Source organism: Schistocerca gregaria, chromosome 10 (genome assembly GCF_023897955.1).
Source record: "Schistocerca gregaria isolate iqSchGreg1 chromosome 10, iqSchGreg1.2, whole genome shotgun sequence".
NCBI lineage: Eukaryota > Metazoa > Arthropoda > Insecta > Orthoptera > Acrididae > Schistocerca > Schistocerca gregaria.
This window is the reverse complement of record NC_064929.1, coordinates 141,397,894-141,423,078: the sequence shown is the minus strand read 5'-3', so window position 1 is coordinate 141,423,078 and position 25,185 is coordinate 141,397,894. Positions and strand designations below refer to the sequence as shown.

At 41.0% G+C, this 25,185-nt stretch overlaps 1 protein-coding gene across 1 annotated transcript; it reads right to left on the bottom strand.

Moving 5' to 3' along the window:
• Window positions 1-6,597: 6,597 nt before the first annotated feature.
• Window positions 6,598-25,123, bottom strand: LOC126293670 (NEDD8-activating enzyme E1 catalytic subunit). Its single transcript, XM_049986962.1, has 5 exons — window positions 24,399-25,123; window positions 23,452-23,595; window positions 16,869-17,090; window positions 10,705-10,905; window positions 6,598-7,007 (listed from the first exon to the last, which is right to left on the bottom strand). Exons 1-5 carry the CDS (start codon window positions 25,083-25,085, stop codon window positions 6,921-6,923), a joined length of 1,341 nt encoding a protein of 446 aa, XP_049842919.1. The 5' UTR covers window positions 25,086-25,123; the 3' UTR covers window positions 6,598-6,920.
• Between the last annotated feature and the right edge of the window lie 62 nt (window positions 25,124-25,185).

Genomic DNA, 25,185 nt, shown 5'->3' with positions numbered 1-25,185 from the left:
GTTAGTTGATTTTTGGAGTTAAAGGGGCCAAGCTGCGAGGTCATCAGTCCTTTCATCCATTATGTATCGAACTAGGAACAACCCTGAGAAGAAAGATACAAAAGACAAATCCTGGGAAGCCTGACTGTAAGCAAGACAGTGATAGATATAAAATCAAGCAGAAGTAGGAGGGGAGTGAGGGGGGATAAGGTGGTGAAATATTCTGCCCAAAATGCAGTTGGGGGGCCCCAAATCAAGGGATACAGTGGGAGATGCACACTCTGCATTCCAGCAGCACCACCTCACTGACTGTTACACCAAGGAAATGAGCAACACAGTCAAGGTGGTAAAAGTTTAGGAAAGAAAAAACATTAAAAATGGCAAACATAAAATAACAAGGAGAATAAAAGATGGGAAGGCCAGGGGCCAGGCCACACTGCGGAGCAAGAACCACCATGGGACCAGTGACCCTCCAATCCTTCAGGCACTCAATGAGGCCGAAGTGCTCCTTCCCACAGAGAAGAGTAGAAAGCACCTTCTTGGGTGAAATGTAAAACCAGGTCAGCCACTTTGGCTTTGTCTGCTAGCACCAAAGGGCGTGTCAGAAAGCTTTAAGATACTGTGACAAAGCAGCCAAATTTGGGTTGTCTAGCAGGATGCAGGCACCACATCGGCAGTAAGGTGGGTCCTCACATTGGAGAATGTGTCTGTGGGTCAGCCAAGTGTGGCAAATGTGTAGCCAACAAAGGACAGTGGATTCCCTGCGAGAAGCACAAGGGGAAGACTGCCATGTGATCGTAGTCTCCTTGATTGCCGCCAGGTTGGCGAGTCCAAGGCAGATCATTCAGAGTTCCAGCCATCCTACAACTGATGGCGTAGAGTCGACCAAAGATCAATTCCAAAATCATCCGAACATCTCCAGGGGCAACAATGAACATGTATAAGGGCTTGTTTGATGGTCACAAATTCAGCAGTGAAGACACTGCATCCATTCGGAAAGGAGTGTTGTTCACTGCATCTTTAACGTATGTATCCAAAACCAGTTCATCTCTAACTGTTGAGCTGTCAGTGTACACCACTTCCAATCATGGAAATGCTTTGAGGACAGCCAGGTCAACTGAATCATCCAGTCCAGAGGATAAATCAAGACAGATCCAAGGTTGGGGTACATGCCATGGATGCGTACAATTGCTCTCTGACAAGATGCAACAGTAGGGGAAGTTGGAGTTCGGAGCAGAGACGCTGTAGTCAAACTGCAATTGTGACTCCAGTCCTTGGCCTCTACTGTGGTAGGTGGTCCTACCCACTAAAAAAATGGGCACGGTAGTTTGGATGGTCAGAAGAGCAGCGAACATATATAGCATAATTCTGTAGCTGTTGGTGCCTGTTCCATAGTGGAGGGATCCCAGCCTCCATGAGTAGGCTGTCTACAAGGCCAGTTCAAAAGGCTCGTGTTGCAAGTTGGGCCAAACAGTGGTGTATCGGGCCCAATGACTGTATGCTGAGGGCGGTGCTGAACCACATGCCAGACTCCCTTAATCGAGACGGGTCAGGATCTGGGCTTTGTAAAGCTGTAGGAGGGTAGTGAGATCTGCATCCCAGTTGGTGTTACTGAGACAGTAAAGTGTATCAAATTGTAGACAGCACCTTTGCTTAAGTTGGCAAGGATGGGAAGCCATGTAAAGTGGGCATCAAAGACCAGTCCAAAAAAGTGATAATTCTCCACCACACTGAGTAATTGGTAGTCGAGGGAAACTTCTGATTGGAGATGAGCAGTTTTTAGCGGCAGAAGTGTGAGATACAGATCTTGGTGGCAGAAAACTGAAAGCCATGGGTCAAGGACTATGACAGCACCTTTCGAATGGCACCCTGAAGTCAGCATTTAACACCACCCACATTAGAGAAGCAAAAATTGTGGGTATACAATCAGGGTGATACTGAAGATCCCACAGTTGCTGCTACACCGTTGATGGCCACTAGAAAGAAGACACTTAATACACAGCCCTGTGGGGCCCCAATTTCTTGGATGTATGGGGTGTACTGTGGGAAGCGCCAACTCGGGTGCAGGAAAGTACCGTGCGACAAGAAGTTCTGGACAATAAATGGAAGTGGGACCCGTAGACCCCACTTATGTAAGGTAGCGAGGATGTGGTGTCACCATGTTATGTCATGTCTTTTGTAGGTCAAAGAAGACAAGAATAAGGTCTCGACTTTGGTCAAAAGCTGTCCAGATGGCTGACTCCACACAAACCCAATTAACAGCAGTAGAACGGCATTGGTGAAAACCATCCTCGGAGGAGCCAGAAGGCTCTGAACACAAACCAACACAGCAGCTGGCTCACCAAAAATTTGAGCTTCTTACAACGAACACTGGTGGGATTAACGGGACGATAGCCACTGATCTCCGGGCAATGCTTACCCAGTTTCAGTACCGGGACGATGAGATCTCCCACCATTGAGATGGGAACCCACAGTCACTCAAGATACTATTGAAGATGGTAAGGAGCTGTTGCTGACAATTTGCTGACAGCTGTTTGAGCATTTGGCTATGGATTCATTCTGGTCCTGTGGCTGTATCAGGGCAAAGGGTTAGGGCACTGAAGAATTCCCACTTACTGATTGGAGTGTTATAGGGCTCCAGGTGGCGTGTAGTGACATAAGTGCAACTGCTCAGTTTGTTGTTTGAGGGCATGAAAGGCAGGTTGGTACATCTCAGACACAGGGACTCGACCATAACACAGAGGAAAATGTTTGGCTACAGTGACTGGATCAGTGAAGACAGCATACTTCAAGGAAATACCAAATACTCCTGCCGAGGACTGGTATCTGTTGAGGCATCTGATCCTCACAACGAGCAACAAAATCTGCTCATACACATGCAGCTAAATGCACTAAACTTGGTGGAGACATTTTTGAACATTTATTGTGAATCTGTATGTACATTGTACAACTTCCTTAACAGTGAGCTTCGTTTTTTCCGGTTTAATATGAATTCAAGTGTGCTTTGGTATTAATCAAAGTAGATTATCTGATACATTCATACAGTGTCAGTTAATGTTATTATCATCATTTTTCCAAAATTAAATTCCCTACAACTTCTGTTGAAAAGTTTGTGCAGTTGTCTGCAATTTAAAATACAAATTGGACCAAGTAGTTAATAAATTAAATATTTTACGAAATTATATCTTTTCTCCGGATGTTCTGGAAAATTACTGCAGATACACGTGTGGGGCATGTTTTATTAGATTCACCAGATCAATAACAACAAAATACATGGAAATCATGCTTTACTTTAACCTCTTACAGTTTTGTGATGGCTTCATAATAGCAAAGTTGCTAAATTTAGGGCAAAATCTTATTAGCCATAACTTCTTAACTAAATATTTGCGGACCTATGTTTATATGAACTTTTTCTTTAGTTTTACTTGCAGAATAACATCAAAAATGGGTTCCTTCACATCAGGTAGTAAATTTAGGACATTTTGAGAACACATGACGCTGGAAAAGCATCTACATCTATATGATTACTCTGCAATTCGCATTTAAGTGCTTGGCAGAGGGTTCATCGAACCACAATCATAGTATCTCTACCATTCCACTCCCGAACAGCGCGTGGGAAAAACGAACACCTAAACCTTTCTGTTCGAGCTGGTTTTATTTTGATGATCATTCCTACCTATGTAGGTTGGGCTCAACAAAATATTTTCGCATTCGGAAGAGAAAGTTGGTGACTGAAATTTCGTAAATAGATCTTTGCTTTAATGACTTCCATCCCAGCTCGTGTATCATATCTGCCACACTCTCTCCCCTATTACGTGATAATACAAAACGAGCTGCCCTTTTTTTGCACCCTTTTGATGTCCTCCATCAATCCCACCTGGTAAGGATCCCACACCGCGCATCAATATTCTAACAGAGGACGAACGAGTGTAGTGTAAGCTGTCTCTTTAGTGGACTTGTTGCATTTTCTAAGTGTCCTGCCAATGAAATGCAACCTTTGGCTCGTCTTCCCCACAATATTATCTATGTGGTCTTTCCAACTGAAGTTGTTCGTGATTTTAACACCCAGGTACTTAGTTGAATTGACAGCCTTGAGAATTGTACTATTTATTGAGTAATCGAATTCCAACGGATTTCTTTTGGAACTCATGTGGATCACCTCACACTTTTCGTTATTTAGCGTCAACTGCCACCTGCCACATCATACAGCAATCTTTTATAAGTCGCTTTGCAACTGATACTGGTCTTCGGATGACCTTACTAGAAGGTAAATTACAGCATCATCTGGTAACAACCTAAGAACTGCTCAGATTGTCACCCAGGTCATTTATATAAATCAGGAGCAGCAGAGATCCCAGGACGCTTCCCTGAGGAACACCTGATATCACTTCAATTTTACTCAATGATTTGCCATCTATTACTACGAACTGTGACCTTCCTGACAGGAAATCACGAATCCAGTCTACCTAAATAGCAAAACTCATTTAGACACTATCCATTTGATTAAACTGCTCTCCCATGTCCTTTGGTGTCTCCAACAGGATTATAATAGCACGGACAACCCTCAGCTTTAATGTATTCCTCCTGAAACTGAATTCTCTTTCTAAATTTCTCCTTCGTTTCCTTTAGCAATACCCCATAGGCCCGCTGCTTGATTAGAAGTCACTTGTGAGGAACGGTGTCAAAAGCTTTCCGGAAATCTAGAAATACGGAATCAACTTGAGATCCCTGTCGATAACGGCCATTATTTCGTGCGAATAAAGAGCTAGCTGCGTTGCACAAGAATGATGTTTTCTGAAACCATGCTGATTACGTATCAATAGATCGTTCCCTTCGAGGTGATTCATAATGTTTGAATACAGTATATGCTCCAAAACGCTACTGCAAACAGACATCAATGATATAGGTCTGTAGTTCGATGGATTACTCCTACTACCCTTCTTGAACACTGGTGCGACCTGCGCAATTTTCCAATCTGTAGGTACAGATCTATCGGTGAGGGAGCGGTTGTATATGATTGCTAACTAGGGAGCTATTGTATCAGCGTAATCTGAAAGGAACCTAATCAGATACAACCTGGGCCTGAAGACTTGCCCGTATCAAGCAGTTTGAGTTGCTTCGCCTCTAATGTATCTACTTCTAAGAAATTCACGCTAGCAGCTGTTCGTGTTTCAAATTCTGGAATATTCGACTTCCCTGGTGAAGGAATTTCAGAAAACTGCATTCAATAACTCCGCTCTAGCGGCACAGTCGTCGGTAACAGTACCATTGGCACTGCACAGCAAAGGTATTGACTGCGTCTTACCACTTGTATACTTTACATACAACCAGAATTTCTTCAGAATTTCTACCGAATTTCGAGACAATGTTTCGTTGTGGAAACTATTAAAGGCTTCTCGCACTGAAGTCCATGCCAAATTCCGTGCGTCTGTAAATTTCAGCCAGTCTACAGGATTTCGCTTTCCTCTGAACTTCGCACGCTTTTTCCATTGCCTCAGCAACAGCGTTCAGACCGGTTTTGTGTACCATGGGGCATCAGTTCCATCTCTTACCAATTTATGAGGTATCAATCTCTCCATTGCTGTTGCTACTATATCTTTAAATTTGAGCCACATTAGTCATTTCAGAAGGAATGGAGATTGTCTCTTAGTAAGGCTTCTAGTACACTTTACCCGCCTTTTTAAATAAAATTATTTTGCGTCTGTTTCTGGTGGGTTTGGAAGAAACGGTATTGAGCCTAGCTACCACGACCTTGTGATCACTAATCCTTGTATCAGTCATGATGCTCTCTATCAGCTCTGGATTGTTTGTGGCTAAGAGGTCAAGTGTGTTTTCACAACCATTTACGATTCGCATGGGTTCGTGGACTAACTGCTCGAAATAATTTTCAGAGGAAGCATTTGGGACAATCTCTAAAGATGTTTTCTGCCTACCACCGGTTTTGAACAAGTATTTTTGCCAACATATCGAGGGAAGGTTGAAGTCCCCACCAACTATAACCGTATGAGTGGGGTATTTATTTGTTATGAGACTCAAATTTTCTCCGAATTGTTCAGCAACTATATCATCGGAGTCTGGGGGGTCGGTAGAAGGAGCCAATTGTTAACTTAGTTCGGCTGTTAAGTATAACCTCCACCAATACCAATTCGAACGGAGTATCTACTTCGACTTCACAACAAGATAAACCACTACTGACAGACACAAACACTCCACCACCAATTCTGCCTAATCTATCTTTCCTGAACACCGTCCGAGACTTCGTAAAAATTTCTGCAGCTTATTTCAGGCTTTAGCCAGCTTTCTGTACCTGTAACGATTTCAGCTTCTGTGCAACTGAGGTATAAATAAGATTGTTCTTTCTGAGCAAAACTTAAAAACTGAAACAAAACCAGTTTGATCTTTATGAAATGATTTGCCTAAAAGTAAGAAATAAAAACAGATTAGAGCAACGTTTAATATGCCTTTGAATGATGCTCAAAATAATGTACAGCAAGTCAGGTGTGTCTGATCTTCTTCATTTCTTACTTTTACACCCATCATTTCATAAAACACTTGACTGATTTTTTAAAATATGCTCCCATCATTTCAACATATTTGCAAAATCATTAATGACCTTAATTTCAATGTTCTCCAGTGTTTTATTATTCATTGGTTATAAAATTTTAGGTGTAACATATATTACAAAAATTTCTATTTAGTAAATAATACAAGACACATTATCAGAAACTCCTTACAGAGGGGAACAAACAAAAAAAATTGCACTCTGCTACATACAGCCGACCTGCAGCAACCACAGCTGTTCCCGACTGAATTATACACACAGGCACTGCTGTCATCGTCTTCTTCACAAGAATAATTTAGTTTATACAAAGGCTTCTGCACTATATAACAAAGTTGGTTCACTGATACTTCATAAATAAAACAGGTAGGCAGTGAAATGCCTACTTCATCTCCACATCTCCATCTGCTCCGTTATATCTCAACCTCAGCACCACAGTAACAGGTGTAGTGGAGTCAGCTACAGCTACCTGCAACAAGGAAATTTTATTTGTAATAATAAAACAGAAACAACAAGGCTTAGCTCTCTTCAACAAACCAGAAATTTGCGTTACGTCAGAATGTCACTAACACAGAACTGAGGACAAAGATACTTTCAATTTTTGTTCTCTGTAACTTGTAGATTTGGACTGAAATATTATCTTTGACATTCTGTAGTTATCACAGATAAAATAGAGAGATTGATAGGTTATCTATGACTTTTAGACAAACCAGCCTGTAGATTTGCAAGTCCTATATCCCGTGTTATTCAATCTGCATACTGAGCAAACACTAAAGGAAACAAAGGAGACATTTAGAAAGAGAATTCAATTTCAGAAGGAAATCATTAAAGCTGAGGTTCACCAGTGATATTATAATCCTGTTGGAGACACCAAAAGACTTGGAAAAGTAGTTTCATCAAATGGATAGTGTCTCAAAAAGAGAACACCAACAGAAGTAAAATGAGGGTAATGAATCAAATCGGGTGATGCTATGGAAATTAGGTTGGGAAATTAGACACTAAAAATTGTAAATCAGTTTTGCTATTTAGGCAGAATATTAACTGAGAATTGTAGAGGTTATAAAATTCAGACTGACAAAAGCAGCAAAGATTTTTTTCAAAAGTGAGACACAGTTAACATTGACAGTAAATGTAAGTCTTAAGATGTCTTTTCTATCTAGTGTATTGCCTTTCAAGGCAGTACAGAAATGAAGAGAACAGAATCATCTGAAACATGGTGCTACAGAAGTAAGCTGAAGATTTGGTGGACACATTGAATAACTGATGAGAGAGATTTTTAATCTAACCACGGAAAAAAAGAAATTATATCACAACTTGACCAAAAGACGGGATAGATTGAGACAATGCACCTTAAGACATTAGGGAATAGCAAATTTAGTAAAGTGTGGACAGAGACCAAGACATAGCTACAGTAACCAGGTTCAAATGTATTGCAATAGTTAATACATGAGACAAGGCTTGCACAGGATACACTAGTAAATAGATCTGCATAATGCACTGCCCCTGTTAAATGTTTAAGTAACTACAAATTATTACTGTAAAAATGTAGTCTCATGGCAGTAACATTGAATAAAAAGTTACTAGGCTGCCAGCAGTGTCAAATGTTAATATACCTCAGAATTTCAATCAAATTCTCCTTGGCCATTTGTCATGTGAAATGACTGCTGGCGGGATGCAGATGTGACTGATATACTCTTGCTGGCAGCTGTGATGTCACTGGTGCTAACGGCATTGCCATATATGGCGAAACATTGATTCCGTTTTTTATGTGCCCCTTCAACCCCACGATCACCAGACCCATGCTGTGCTAACATGCTGAGCTGCACACCGCTGTCATTGTTCAGGCTGTTGGTAACCTTTATTATGGTGGCTTCTTTAATTACACAATCCCAGAAGCTGCTAGTGTGAGTTGTGACAGAAGTTACTGGTTACTGTTTTTAGAGCATTTTCAGCTACAGCAGATTTTTCATGGTAGTATAGCTAATAAAGCCTCCCATCTCCTCCTCATGTTGTTCTACAATGCGCACCATTCATCCAATAAAAGGTTGGCCATATTCACAATGTATCTTGTAGGCCCCAGGTGCCTCAGAACACCTGGCATCTACAAGACATTGTAGCCAATCTTATGTCGGATAAACAGTGCATACTGGAGAACAACACAGAAATTTAGCACAAGACATACCAGGGCACACTTCACAAAACTGTCATCAGACCAAATTTTACAATACCTCTGGCATGGCTCTCACTTGCGGCATCTGGGACTGTAAACAAGCCATTGAAATAAAAATCACAAAAAACAGCTTTAACAGAGTCGGTGGCCTGCAGCCCACCAGCAAACATCTCACATGGTAGTTGTCAAAGGTTACCTTCCATTAGGAATGTGGATGCACTCAACAACCGATGACACTTTCAAAATGATGGAGCACAGCAACCACTTATCCTTTTCTTTTGGGTTTTATTAAGCAAATCTACATTTCCACTAGTGCTTAGCCATTATCAATGCACTATTTCATAGTGTCAATGCATGTCCTAGTACATCAGTTTCCTCTTGTTCGGACTTCTGTCACAGTTCGTTCAAGACTTGAGTGCTGACGCACTAGGACATGCATTGATACTATGAAATAATGTACTGATAATGGCGAGGCACAAGCAGAAATCTATATTTGCTTAATAAAGCTCAGAAGGAAAGGACAACCGATTGCTACGCTCTATGTTTTAACCACTTTATGTGGCTGGAGGCTTGTAAACACTTTATTCACAAATTATTACAGGCTTGCAAAATACTTCCAGTAAACAGCACATTCAATAACTGAACACATTAAATAAGTAAAATCTCGTTTTCTCTAAAATATATGATGAGAAGGTGAACAGTTCTTCATGCTAGCACTTAGATTATGTCAAATTAGTTTTCTTTGTGTCTGTGAAATAAATGAAGTGCCACTTGAGTTCTAGGAATTATTTTGTTTGTACACCTTTTTTTGAAGTATCTATATCCGAATCTCGCTCCAGCTACTGCCAGGTCTGGGTGCTGATGAGTCTTCTCCATTTGGCTCGGTCCTCCCACCACTTTTCTTCCTCCACTTGCTGCCAGGTCACACCTCTCCTTTGAACAGATATTCTCACTCCCATTTTCCACCGTGTTCTTGGGCGCCCTCTAGGTCTTTTTCCATCCATCTTTAGTTCTTCCATAATTTTGGAGAGTCTCTGCCCATGCATCCTCTTAACATGCCCATACCATCTTAATCTCTTTCTTTCAATTTCTTCTCTCATACTATCTTGTTTGAGGTCCTTTCTAATCTCTACACTCCTTACTCTGTCCATTCTTGTTTTTCCCTTAAGTGCTCTGAGAAATTTCATTTCCCCTGCTTGCAGTCTGCTCCAGTCCCTTTCTGTCATTGTCCATGCTTCTCCACCATAGGTGACAATAGGGATGTAATAATTCTTATACATAAGGAGTTTTGCTCTTTTTGAAACCTCATTATTCCAAATTAGATGTTTTATTGTTTGGTAGAAATTGCCTCCCTTCTGTAACCTCCTATTAATTTCGTTAGTTATTCTTCCATCCCCAGATATTTCACTCCCTAAATAAGTGAAACTTTCTACCATTTTGAGGGGTTCTCCATTCAAGGTAATATTTCCGTTGATTCCTTTCTCTCTTCCAAATACCATTACTTTACTCTGATCTTTCTTTATTTTTAATCCATACCTTTTTATTATTTCCTTCCACACATCAAGCTGTAACTGTACATCTACCTCTTGAAGTATCACTCATCCCAAATACCTTTACCAGAAGAAAATATTGGAACTAATTGCATAGGTTGTCAGTGGGCTGGTGAGTAGAGGAATCGCTTGCACTCCTTGAGTCACAGGTATAGTTTGTGCTGCAGCTATTTTTCATGCACACTGATGAGTGCCTACATAGCTCTACTTTCTACCTGCTTCCACGCTGGAGGTGAATTTCTGAATAAATTTCAGATTTAAATTTTTTGTCATGCTACAAAACCCGCTCGCTTGCTCGCTCACTCTCCACAATTAATAGGAAGGACAACAATAATCTAGTAATATTAAAGAATATGATACACAAAACTTAAAATAGTTTATTGAGACAGGTTTGCTTTACTACACAGAAAGCAGGAGCTGCATTTATGAGAGACAGTTTAACTCACCTCATGACCATTCTCCAAACCAAGTTCCCCAAGTGTCTTTGTAAGGTTCACTCGTGTCTTCTCCTCAATGCTGGCGACAGTTGGCATGTACAGTGTTCGGTTCTTCCCGTCAACCATAGCTGTCAGGCCAGGATTTTTCATCTGTAAGGCTGGGTCGTCGCGGAGTATTGTAATGAGGCCTTCCAGTTTTACGTCTGGACCCTGAAATACAACATATTAAGTAATATGATACTGTGTTTCACAACGGTTGGCACCAAATGTACTACACTGCAGAAAATCTAAAGCAGCTGTCCAGCTCACCGACCGGTTATGTGGCAATACTGGACTTGACTCATACAGCTGCTGTTGGCATAGTTAAGGTTCACCTCAATCGACTGGACACCAAAATATGTGGCAAGGTAACATTGCCAACAAGAAAACCTAATCATTTGAATCATTTCAAATGTTTCTCTAACAAGCAGTCCATATGAGCAAACCAACGGCAACTTTACCTGCCATTTCTTGTACTTTAGATAACTGGGCCATCTGTTTAAAAAGATTAGCTCAATAGCTTTGTAGGGTTGGGCCACACGTCTGCTTTCGTGCACAGCAGCTAACTCCCTCCAAACAACAACCAGTAGCAATGATCCTTTAGTAAAGCTGCCTATGTATTGACTGGAAATGCAAATTAACGAAATCCAAAATAATACATAATGAATAATTAATAAAAGGGTTATGTTCTAATGCTTGTAATTGATGTAGAAGACAGAATTATGATGAATAAGATTTTCTGAAGAAAGTATGTCTCAAATACACAGAAACTGGTCCTGTGGTATCTCATTAAAATAGATAGAAAATAAAGTTATCAATGGGAGTAAAGTTGAGTTAGGGTGTTACAAGAATGGTAGCAGAATCCCCAAGCTCAGTGGTCATCCAAGACTAACAAAAACTACATCTATATCAACACACAAATCCACAAGCCTCTGTACGGTGTGTCGTGGGGCATACTCTGTGCCACACTAACCATTTCCTTTCCCGCTCCAGTCACAGAGCAAACAAGGGAAAAACGACTGTCTATATGCCTCCTTATAAGCCCTAATTTCTTCTCTTCGTGGTCCTTACACAAAATGTATGCTGGTGGCCGCAGGATCGTTCTGCAGTCAGTTCCAAATAAACTAAGACCATAACTAAAAGTTCAGTATCATGATTGACAAAACATACAAAATACAAAGAACTCCTACTCTGTTCTTAGCTCCATAATTCAATCAGAAAAAGTTAAATTTTGCACTGGAGCACATTTTGACCTAGTGAAAATTAAGTCCCTCCAAAAGTTAAAGTATTGTAGCAGACGTTCACCACAAAGAATCTATTGCCAGCTTGACTGAAATACACTATCAGTGGCAGGTCTGCCTTCTTCAGTAATAGTTCATGATAGCATTTCAGATTACGCATAACTAAGACTGTTATGGATATCAAATAACTGCAACAAGTCACTTCTACAGATTTTTTGACTATGTGTTTCAGATAGTTATTTGCAATTACAAGGGCAATCCAAAAAGAAAGATCCATTTTTTAGGTCTGCAGAGAAACTGTTAATGAAGTTGCTGGCAATGGTGTTGCCGTTCGTGCTTCCCCCTCTCAGAAGAACATGCACACCCCTCTCTGCCACTCTGTTTCAACCTGTTATTTGTCGAGAATGGAGTCCCCGTCGAACACTCCTGCCAACTGCAATGTTTGTGCAGTCATTCAATTTTTGAACAAAAAGGCATTAATCACATCAGAATTCATTGCCAATTCATAAAATTGTGCAGGTGCAGTAGTGCATGGATTTCAAAAATATTCGCAAGTGGTGTAGTGTGTTCAGAGTTGATCGTACTAAACTTCACAACAAAGAAAGGAGCTCTAGGCTGCCAATTTCTGAAGAGGCAGTCGCAAAGGTTCAGGAAATTTACATTAGGATTGGAAGATCACTCTACACACTCTCTACCTTTTGGTTCCTGAGGTTTCCCGAAACAATCCACACTATTTTAACGGAAAAGCTGCAATATTGGAAGGTATGGGAAGACTGGTACTGCATACGCTGGCAAAAGACCACAAACAGCAAGAGGTTGATACTTTCTGCAAATTTCTTCATTGCTATGCAGATGGAAAGGACAACTTAGACTCTACTGTAACAAATGACGAAACCTGGGCATTCCATTGTACACCTGAGACAAATCAACAGTCATGCAAGTGGCAATATCCCTCTTCACCTGCACCTCAAATATTTGAACAAATGCATCTGCTGGTAAAGTGGTGGCAACCGTATTTTGTGACCAGAAGGGAGCATTACTGCTTGGCTTCTGCCTTCTGAGGACAACAATAAACATTGAATAGCACTGTGAAACACTGAAAAAAACTCAGGAGGACATTTTACATTATTCCAAACTATTTTGGATCACTGGTCATGCATGTTGCATGAACAACCTTTTCCATATAGTGCCTCTATGGTCATTCCACACTTCAGATACACACATCATAACCTGACATAATTTGCTAACTTGACATGCTAATACAATCACAGATGCACTTAAATGCTCTCCTATGAAACATTGTTTGAAATTTAAACATCCTGACCCAACAAGTTTACTGGCTCAATATGCATCTCTAATTATGGATTACAAATGATATAGGATCCTTTACAAAGCACTCTCGTGTGAAACACTGTGCTACGCGTCATACAGTGCACAGTACTTTGCTGTTTATTCACTATGAGATGATCATACACTATTTTGGGCACCTAATACAGAAGTTAAAATTGTAATGGCCATTATATGTAGCCTGCCTGTGACAACCCTTATACCCTTAACTAAACAAAAAATGAAATAAAATTTAAAAGTCAAGCTATTATATCCAACCTCCGCGTATTAGCATTTTGCACATCAACTGCACACACTACTTAAAACCCACTTAATCCTAGCGACTGTGGCATACACACCTCAGCCCCTGTAAATATCCTGCATTACCATCTAGCAATTATCAGGAAACAGCACTGATGTCCAAGAACACTTGATAAAGACGCTGGTGACATTGAGTACGCTTTCAATAAATGTCCACGTGTTGCTACATACATGAGTAGGACGCTAAGTGCTTACATTACAGTGATCTTCTCCATGTGCATGGTATGAAGCAGCTCAAGGAATTACAAACACAGACGCCACTAATAGAAATTATATGTCAGTTCATAGGTAGTGTGATCATAGAAGCACTGTATGGAAAAGGCTGTCCATGCAGCATGCATGACCAGCAACACAAAATTGCGTGGAATTACGTAAAAGACCAAGCAAGGTGGTACAGTGGTTCGCCACACTGGACTCGCATTTGGGAGGACGATGGTTCAATCCCGCATCAGGCCAAGATTTCCCCTAAATCGCTCCAGGCAAATGCCGGGATGGGTCCTTTGAAAGCGCATGACTGACTTCCTTCCCAGTCCTTCCCTACCCCAATGAGGTCGATTACCTCGCTGTTTGGTCTCTTCCCCCAAACAACCCAACCCAATTACGTAAAATACTTGAGTATCCATATTTCAGTACTCATTCTCTGTAATTCACAACAGGACTGGCAAGAACAGACAGACCTGTGTGTACAGGACAAGGCGATTTCAAGGCAGTCTAGCACGACATGATGCAGCAATGACTTGGTGCTACGAGAAATTGTTTTAGTAGGGCTATGTAGCTTTCTTTCACCAAACATTAGTCAACCAAATGATTCTATTGTTTTTAAATTTTTTATGTATGTAGCTACATGTATGTATGATTTTGGAAGACAACTACCTATACGTACAACACAGAATTTGTAACCGAGGAACAAATTTGATTTGTTTCATTGTACTTTATATTATACGTGACTGGTTAATAAGGGTACGGTGATGCCCCTTACTTTAATTTGATGTGTCTATTGGATGCACACTTTAACGTGAAATACTTGTCTTGTGTTCAATATATGTGACGGGTATATGTCACACTAGTAGCTGTGTAGTACCTGTATACTTGTTGTGATTCACTGTACTGATGTCAGGTTTACGAGGTGCATTCAAGTTCTAAGGCCTCCGATTTTTTTTTTCTCCAGACTGGAAAGAGATAGAAACATGTGCATTGTTTTAAAATGAGGCCGCTTTCATTGTCAATATGTCCCAGAGATGACAGCACCGTACGGCAGATGGAATTTTACCGCCAGCGGCGAGAATGAGAACTGTTTTAAATACTTAAAATGGCAATGTTTTCCTTACTTGAACAGCGTGCAATCATTCGTTTTCTGAATTTGCGTGGTGTGAAACCAATTGAAATTCATCGACAGTTGAAGGAGGCATGTAGTGATGGAGTTATGGATGTGTCGAAAGTGAGTTTGTGGGTGCGACAGTTTAATGAAGGCAGAACATCATGTGACAACAAACCGAAACAACCTCGGACTCGCACAAGCCGGTCTGACGACATGATCGAGAAAATCGAGAGAATTGTTTTGGGGAATCGCTGAATGACTGTTGAACATATCGCCTCCAGGGTTGGCATTTCTGTGGGTTCTGTGCACACAATCCTGCATGACCACCTGAAAATGCGAAAAGTGTCATCCAGGTGGGTGCCATGAATGCTGACAGATGAACACATGGCTGCCCATGTGTCATGTTGCCAAGCAATGTTGACGGGCAACGACAGCATGAATGGGACTTACTTTTCACCGGTTGTGACAATGGATGAGACGTGGATGCCATTTTTCAATCCAGAAACAAAGCATCAGTCAGCTCAATGGAAGCACACAGACTCACCGCCACCAAAACAATTTCAGGTAACCACCAGTGCTGAAAAAATGATGGTGTCCATGTTCTGGGACAGCGAGGGCGTAATCCTTACCCATTGCATTCCAAAGGGCACTACGGTAACAGGTGCATCCTACGAAAATGTTTTGAAGAACAAATTCCTTGCTGCACCGCAACAAAAGCGTCCGGGAAGGGCTGCGCATTTGCTGTTTCACCAAGACAACGCACCCGCACATCGAGCTAACGTTACGCAACAGTTTCTTCGTGATAACAACTTTGAAGTGATTCCTCATGCTCCCTACTCACCTGACCTGGCTCCTAGTGACTTTTGGCTTTTTCCAACAATGAAAGACACACTCCGTGGCCGCACATTCACCAGCCGTGCTGCTATTGCCTCAGTGATTTTCCAGTGGTCAAAACAGACTTCCAAAGAAGCCTTCGCCGCTGCCATGGAATCATGGCGTCAGCGTTGTGAGAAGTGTGTACATCTGCAGGGCGATTACGTTGAGAAGTAACGCCAGTTTCATCGATTTCGGGTGAGTAGTTAATTGGAAAAAAAAATCTGAGGCCTTGGGACTTGAATGCACCTCTTAATAAAGGTGTTTAGACACATTCCTATTTTAAAATGCAACACACCCTCTGGCTGGGGGCGTGACACTAGTGCCATTGTAAGTTTTCGGATGCTGTTTGCTATGTTAACCTCTGGTTTGATTTTGCCTTGGTAACAGGCATTGTGGATTGTGGCATTCATCGTGCTAACATTTATAAAGTGAGGGTTTCCACATGATGTTTATTGTTAAGATCAGGCACTGACAGTGCAGGTATGTTTGTATTCAAATAATTAATTTGTTATATTTGGACTTTTTACTGTAATACCATTTTTGTATTCGCTGACAACTGTTTACTGTTTTTGTAGCCTCATTGAGCCAGGCTTGAAAATGAACCTGTAAGGGCTCGAAGCTTGTCACCTAACAATTGTCTGCATTGAGGTTGTGCATCAATAATGAGGTAAAAGATGAGGTCTAAAACATCCTGCAGGGCATGACAGCAATCTGGTAATACGTGGTAATTGAAAAACTGCCACAGTGTTTACAAAAAATGCACTGACCGAAATAGTAATTATGCAGAAAATGAAGCATTCTCCAACCCTTACATTCCTGTAACTATTACAGAAAATAAACTTGTTTGTATATCTAAAAATATAGACCTTACGTTTGGGATTGCCCTTTTAACAAAACATAACCAACCTGTATGAACAATGTTTCCTAGACAACCTGTGGCACAGACTAAGTTTCAGTTTAGAAAAAGTGAAGAGCATAATGTAAAAGTTTGGAAGACCAGCCTGTGACCACTAAAAGAGTGTCACTGGTTGTGCCCCCCACTTCCTCCTCACCTCAATATCAATAACTCTGGGCACTTGACTACAAGCGAGGCAATCTTCTTTCCTCTCCGCCTCATACGTATACGTGTAAATGCCATCGGCATCATTAAACACCATGTAGTTGTCCATAGGAACACAACAGCTGGTAGCCAGCTTGAAGGCTTCTGTGGCACATGCTGCAGCCACCACAGCATTCGTAGATGCCACTGCTGGTATTATGTTCTTCACAACACCCTGCAATAAAGTAAAAATTTACCCTATTGCATCATCAAATTCATGTTATACTATTGGCGATCATACTATAAAGTTATTACAACGAAAATAATCAATTATTGACTATATAACGTAAATGGATGGACAAAAAAAAAAAAAAAATATATCTTCTCACCAAGCGTCGGCAGGATAACAAACACACACACACACACACACACACACACACACACACACACACACACACACAAAAGGATTTAACTTTTACAAGCTTTCAGAGCCAATAGCTCCTTCTGTCAGAAGAGTTGAAGGAGAAGGAAGAGAGGTGTAGGAAAAGAGAGGCTTAGGGAAAGGGATACAGCTCAGAAAAGTCACCCAGAACCCTGATCAGGGAAGACTTACCAGATGGGATGAGAAGGGAATACTAATTGTTGGGGACTGCACTGGATGAAATATGAAAATCTGGGAGCTTAGATGTGGAAGACAGGGTAATATGCAAGACAGATTACTGCTAAAACTTCATACACGAGTTAATAAGAGAGAGGAACCAAGTGCATTGTATGTAACAGGGGTGGGAGGGGATGTTGAAAAATAGACAGGTAAAAAAAAATGAAAGCTGTAGAAAACTAAAATGGAGTGAAAAAAGGAGTAGTTACTGCGAAGAAATGCTGGGATGGAAGGAATTAATGTTAATTAAGGCCCAGTGGGTGGCGAGAACCAAGAACATGTTGCAATGCTAGTTCCCACCAGTGGAGTTCTGAGAAACTGGTGTCTGGTGGAAGAATCCAAATGGCATATGATATAAAAAGAAAGGGGGGGGGGGGAGTCATGAAAGGATTCTTCCCCCAGACACCAATTTCTCAGAAGACACACATTATTTCGGTACAGAATGTTGGTCTCAATTCAGTTTGTAGATGTATGTATAGCTAGCTAATTATATCTGGAACCACCCGTGTAATAGCCTAAAATACACATAATTTTGGATGTCTGAATAAAATGCACAGTGTTAGGAATTGGGGTGTACATTACCTAGGTAGCTGGACCAGAGGTTCATCCAAAGGGTGTGGAAACACACAATAAAGGGATTGCTGTCAGTAGAGCCAGTACTACACAATACACCTAGAAAAACAAAACAAGCTGTGATTTGAGCAGACCGTTTATCTACCAGGGAAAAATAAAAACTGTTCTATCCTGCCATGGATCTGTTCATATGTGGTAGAAGAGGGGCATGCACAGAACACACCATTTTGAGTGGACTTTCTGGTTATTTTTTTCACTTGCGGTACACAGGAGAGACATACTTTAACTCCTGAGAATTTTTTTTGGCTACTGCTCGAACACCCCCATGAACCATGGACCTTACCACTGGCGGGGAGGCTTGCGTGCCTCAATGATACAGATAGCCGTACCGTAGGTGCAACCACAACGGAGGGGTATCTGTTGAGAGGCCAGACAAATCTGTGGTTCCCGAAGAGGGGCAGCAGCCTTTTCAGTAGTTGCAGGGGCAACAGTCTGGATGATTGACTGATCTGGCCTTGTAACACTAACCAAAATGGCCTTGCTGTTCTGGTACTGCGAATGGATGAAAGCAAGGGGAAACTACAGCCGTAATTTTTCTCCCGAGGGCACGCAGCTTTACTGTATGGTTAAATGATGATGGCATCCTCTTGGGTAAAATATTCCAGAGGTAAAATAGTCCCCCATTCGAATCTCCGGGCGGGGACTACTCAGGAGAACGTTGTTATCAGGGGAAAGAAAACTGGTGTTCTACGGATAGGAGCGTGGAATGTCAGATCCCTTAATTGGGCAGGTAGGTTAGAAAATTTTAAAAGGGAAATGGATAGGTTGAAGTTAGATATAGTGAGAATTAGTGAAGTTTGCTGGCAGGAGGAACGCGAGACTTTTGGTCAGGAGAATACAGGGTTATAAATACAAAATCAAATAGGGGTAATGCAGGAGTAGGTTTAATAATGAATAAACAAATAGGAATGCGGGTAAGCTACTACAAACAGCGTAGTGAATGCATTATTGTGGCCAAGACAAGACACAAAGCCCATGCCTACTACAGTAGTACAAGTTTATATGCCAACTACTCTGCAGAAGACGAAGAAATTGATGAAATGTATGATCAAATAAAAGAAATTATTCAGGTAGTGAAGGGAGATGATAATTTAATAGTCATGGGTGACTGGAATTTGGTAGTAGGAACAGGGAGAGAAGGAAACATAGTGGGTGAATACGGATTGGGGGAGAGAAATGAAAGAGGAAGCCGTCTGGTAGAATTTTGCACAGAGCATAACTTAATCATAGCCAACACTTGGTTCAAGAATCATGAAAGAAGGACCAGGTTTTAAATTGTAGGACATTTCCAGGGGCAGATGTGGACTGACAACAATCTAGTGGTTATGAACTGTAGATTAAAACTGAAGAAACTCCAAAAAGGTGGGAATTTAAGGAGATGGGACCTGGATAAAATGAAAGAACCAGAGGTTGTACAGAGTTTCAGGGAGGGGATAAGGGAACAACTGACAGGAATGGGAGAAAGAAACACAGTAGAAGAAGAATGGGTAGCTTTGAGGGATGAAATAGTGAAGGCAGCAGAGGATCAAATAGGTAAGAAGACTAGGGCTAGTAGAAACCCTTGAGTAACAGAAGAAATATTGAATTTAACTGATGAAAGGAGAAAATATAAAAATGCAGTAAATGAAGCAGGCAAGAAGGAATACAAACGTCTCAAAAATGGTATCGACAGGAAGTGCAAAATGGCTAAGCAGGGATGATTAGAGGACAAATTTAAGGATGTAGAGGCTTATCTCACTAGGGGTAAGATAGATACAGCCTACAGGAAAATTAAAGAGACCTTTGGAGAAAGGAGAACCACTTGCATGAATATCAAGAGCTCAGATGGAAACCCAGTTCTAAGCAAAGAAGGGAAAGCAGAAAGGGCGATGTACTTGAGGACAGTATTATGGAAATGGAAGAGGATGTAGAAGAAGATGAAATGGGAGATATGATACTGCGTGAAGAGTTTGGCAGAGCACTGAAAGACTCAAGCCGAAACAAGGCCCCGGGAGTAAACAACATTCCATTAGAACTACTGACAGCCTTGGCAGAGCCAGTCCTGACGAAACTCTACCATCTGGTGAGCAAGACGTATGAGACAGGCGAAATTCCCTCAGACTTCAAGAAGAATATAATAATCCCAATCCCAAAGAAAGCATGCCCAGACGCGGGATTGAACCGTCGTCCTCCCAAATGCGAGGGACAAGAAGAGAATAGAAGCTTTCAAAATATGGTGCTACAGAAGAATGCTGAAGATTAGATGGGTAGATCACATAACTAATGAGGAGGCATTGAATAGAATTGGGGAGAAGAGGAGCTTGTGGCACAACTTGACTAGAAGAAGAGATCGGTTGGTAGGACATGTTCCGAGACATCGAGGGATCACCAATTAAGTATTGGAGGGCAGCATGGAGGGTAAAAATCGTAGAGGGAGACGAAGAGATAAATACACTAACCAGATTCAGAAGGGTGTAGGCTGCAGTAGGTACTGGGAGATGAAGAAGCTTGCACAGGATAGAGTAGCATGGAGATTTGCATGAATCCAGTCTCAGGACTGAAGACCACAAAAACACTTCTCAAGATATTCTACACATTTATCAGTAACTTTTTATAAATACAGTAAATAATAATAATATTAATGTGCAAGTCTTTCAACTGGACGCCACTTCAGAGACTTGTTACCAAACCAGGGAAAGGCGATGTAAGGTTAATGTGGAATATAAACTGTGTCATTTCTGGTTGAAAATTCTCTTCTTTGTATTGGCATTGAGAAAAGCAGTATATTTAATGATAGCTTTTTATTATAGCTGTACCATTATAAGGTACATTTATGTATAATTTTGCTTTTGATGTGTGTGTGTGTATTACATTAATTGGTGACAGTGTGAAATAGCTTTCCTCATTACTGTGCCACTTGTGCAAATCACACCATATACGATCGACAGCAGTTTTTCAAAACAAGGTATGTGCATTCTGATGTTCCTAAATTCCTGTGGATCTTTAGGCCTCAAATTTTTCATTGACAGGGAGTGTAAGCCCCTGTCTTCATGCATTTTTCCCAGTCAGGGTTGAACACAATTCCTACTTCTGACATTACATTGTCATTCTGCCATTCTAATGAGGAAGAGGGGGGGGAGGGAGGGATGACAGTCACGGCAAATACTGCGAAGATAATTAAAGAGCCTCCGTGTCAAAAACTACTGTGGTAGGCGTGGACTAGCAGACTAGAAGATAATATCATTAATCATGATAATGGATACCCACTAAGTAAAACGTGGAATCCTGTTTTATCAGATATAAAGAAACAACAGCATCTGAATCATTTGTAACGACATATCGTTTTTAACAGTATTCACCACTGGAGGCACTGCATCTTTTTTTTTTTTTTCGCCAGGGGGCAAGCAAGAATGATTGAGCCCATGTGCACTGTTATCTAGCACATGCGCTGTTGTACTTCTGATGCATATAAAGGTGCAGTCATTTGCGAGCTGAATCAATTATCGGCGAGAGCAGCGTAGCTTTTCTCACCTGATGATGGCGGCCAGGTGGGTCACTGAAATATTGTGCTCAGTTTGATCCGGCTGGAAACCCAACAAGAATTTGATATCTAAATACCAGTTGTACAAACATATCAATTTTCACTCAATGGCATAAATGAGTCTGTAATTCAGAATGTGGATCCTTGGGATTATAGCGCAGACTTACGTGTTGGTTGTATCGTGTAGTAGGGCTAACGAAAAAGTTGGCAGTTCCAGGTTTGTATCTTTGGGGCACTGGTGGAAACTTGTAAATGAAGGTGTGCCGTGTAATACTGGCTTAACTGTAGGTCTTGCATACACGTTCTTTGGGAAGGGGGGGGGGGGGGGTTTAAGTTCTCATAGAAGGTCTTCAAGTTGTACCGTTGCTGACTGTCGTATTTGAAGTGGCTAATTCTATTGGAGATGGTATGGAATAAACTTTGTAAACACTGAAACCAACACAATCATTCAGTTACAGGGGAGATATAATGTTCAACATTAAGCATAAAATGGGGCTGAACATAACTTTATGGTGAAAGAGAAGGGTAAGAGCTCTTACTTATGTTTTTCCTGACGGAATGTTGATAGCACTAGCTGTTACATGTGTAGCAAATGCAAGAGGTGGTGCTGACAGCTGTTTTAAGTACACAGTGAGAATACAACAACCACGAAACATATTCTCTAGAGATGAACTTGTGTTCGACAAAAATAGTGATCAGTAACCTTTAACAATTAAGCCTGTGTGGTTGGCAACAAACTAATATCTTACACTGCAATCAAAACAGAACTTGACAGTGTGCAAATTATCTGAGGGTGCAGCAGACAGAAATTTCTAGTGTGATAGTTTGGAACTGTCAAAGAATACAGAAGGGATAGCAATAAAAGTGCCAAGTTTTGATCTGCGATGCTGTCAACAAGGTAATTATCCATGATACCTCTGAACACTGACTCTTTAGATATCATCTTGATTGGTTTTGACAACATACAACCTAAACTTAGACTTCTAGATGACCAACAGGTCAATTTGTCATCCTAAACTGCTTTCCATTGATCTATCACATTCCCCATCCCTTGCCATAAATCTTGAATCCTTGGAAGACAATTTCTTAACATGGTCTGTCGGTTCCAAAATTGCTTTACTTAATCACCTATTAGAATTCCAGTAAAGCAATATGGTTATGATTTGTTTTATGAAGTTGTGGAAATTGTGCTATTTGTACAAGATTCTTGAGAATTACATGCTGAGTCAGGCAGAGCACCTTGGACCCTAGCAAGCATGATACAACTGACTTGCAGTAGAGATGACCCAGAGGAAATCCTCTCTAGCCCCCATTCACTTTACATCTATACCAATCTTGTGATCCGGACAGGTAAGACAAGGACCCCAATCCATGCTACATTTCAGTGCCACACTTCACTGCAGTCGGTCGAGCATGCCAAAGTATATTAGAGTGAACTTGCAGTGCTCACTACCCCCCCCCCCCCCCACCTACCCATGACCATTGGGTGCACCACCAAACTCATACTGGGCAAGACTGCAAGAGTTTTCAAGACGAAACCCAAAGCAACAGTATACTAGCTTAACAAACGATGGGATGCTGTGCGACGAGTGCTTGCAAGAGCCTTATTAGAATTGTTGAGCACGACATGAACAGATTCTCTTACGTCTGAGATTGAACTGCTTTTGAAGTTGCCGAGGCTGCAATCATAAGGCAGAGGAGAATAAAAATCCTCAATTTAAAAGCCTACACTGGAAAGAGAAATGAACACCATACAGTGTCAAAATGGAATACAATGAATATTACCTGGACAAGGCGATATGTAACACCCATTATGCCAAATTGTGCAGCACGCTCTGATGCTTTCTCACAAATCCATCCAATATGCGCTGGGTCATCCCCATCAATTGGAACATCACACCAAGGGGACTCTCGCGGCCACTGGATCACCTGAAAATGAAACTCTGAGCAGAAAATATAATAGCAGAATAGTTTGTTATGAAATAATTAACAGATATTCAAAATGCTTGTTACACAATCTCAATTATCTCTAGCAGCAAATCTGTTTGAAGACTCCTGTGGGTTAAACAGGAAAGCAAGGTGAATGCTTACATAGCTGCGTAGTCAAAATTGTTACAAACGTAAGATAAAAATGATAACCGAAGATTAATACTATCATCCAAGCGAAATTTTATGAGAGACTGCATACCAAAAATGTTACAGACAATAGACAATACAAACTATGTGAAGAAAACTATCTATTTTATAACTTTAGCTTTCTAGAGTGAGAATAAAAACGCTTTTTCTTCCATCTGTAGCATAGTAAATACACAACGTTTTTAATCACCCAATATGTGATCAAAATAAAATTCTGCACTATAACAGGTTATTGTCATCAGCTTCTACTACTGGCAATTACCAATGCTCTTTTGTATATTTTATTTATGTCCCCCTTTCCTTGCAACGAAAAGATGCAGTTCACAGTTGCATAATGCAAGTACAAAAGGGATAAATAGATTACATATTTGGAAACGACATGGGAGTCGCATGCTCCCTGAAGAACACTTAATTAGGACTAAATAGGAGTCCCACATTTTACTGTGTTATGGCCTACACAAAAGACAAGAAAATTTTGCAAGCAAGCAAAAACTGTACAAAATACTACTTTGGGATCGAGTTACACAATATAACCACTATACTGAAATAAAACTTCCCTTTATTTGCGTTAAATGTCACGTACAATACTCACTTACCTTCACATATTCAATACAATGCTCTGGCAGACGCGGTGTGTTTGCAATTGTACAAAGTGGGTATGTCACTTGTGGGGGAAAGAGATCCAGAGTGCATTCGATGCAAGCGGTGACACCGGGTAATATCACTCTAGCATTGCCCTTAAAGCCTTCTGTGCCACCGTCAACCATTGGCACAATTGATGTTCGATCTAACTCCCCGTCCTCATACTGAAGCAATGATATCAACATACCATTTATCCACCGACGGGCGACTATTGAATCGAGGCCACAGACAACTAAGTGAAAGGATCTATAAAACGATTCGTCGAAATCTTGGATCTTACAGAAATGTGGCGTCACACGGCAACCGGGGATCCGGTTGTTTATGAAGTCTGCAGCAACTTCTGCCTTCGATTTTCCTATATCTTTTCTTCGGAACAGAAACTGTCTGTTAAGGTTAGAAAGTTCAATTGTGTCCATATCTATTACGTGTATGTCTTTAAATCCCATAAGAGCCAAGTCTTTCAGTAATTCACAACCTAATCCGCCGGCACCTATAACCAATATCTTGCAAGTACTCATTAAAAAATTTAATGTTTCCGATGACGGTTCGAAATCGGGGTGACAAAAAGGCCCCGACCGCTCCAACACTTTTCTCAAATGACTCCATCTACGCTGCATCCCGTCTCCGTCACCACCACTCATTATTAAATATATGAAGTTGACGGCCCAAACAATTACACCTCCATAACCACACAGCGGGCAGAGATGTGATACACTGTCAATGACGTATATCTTATCTTTG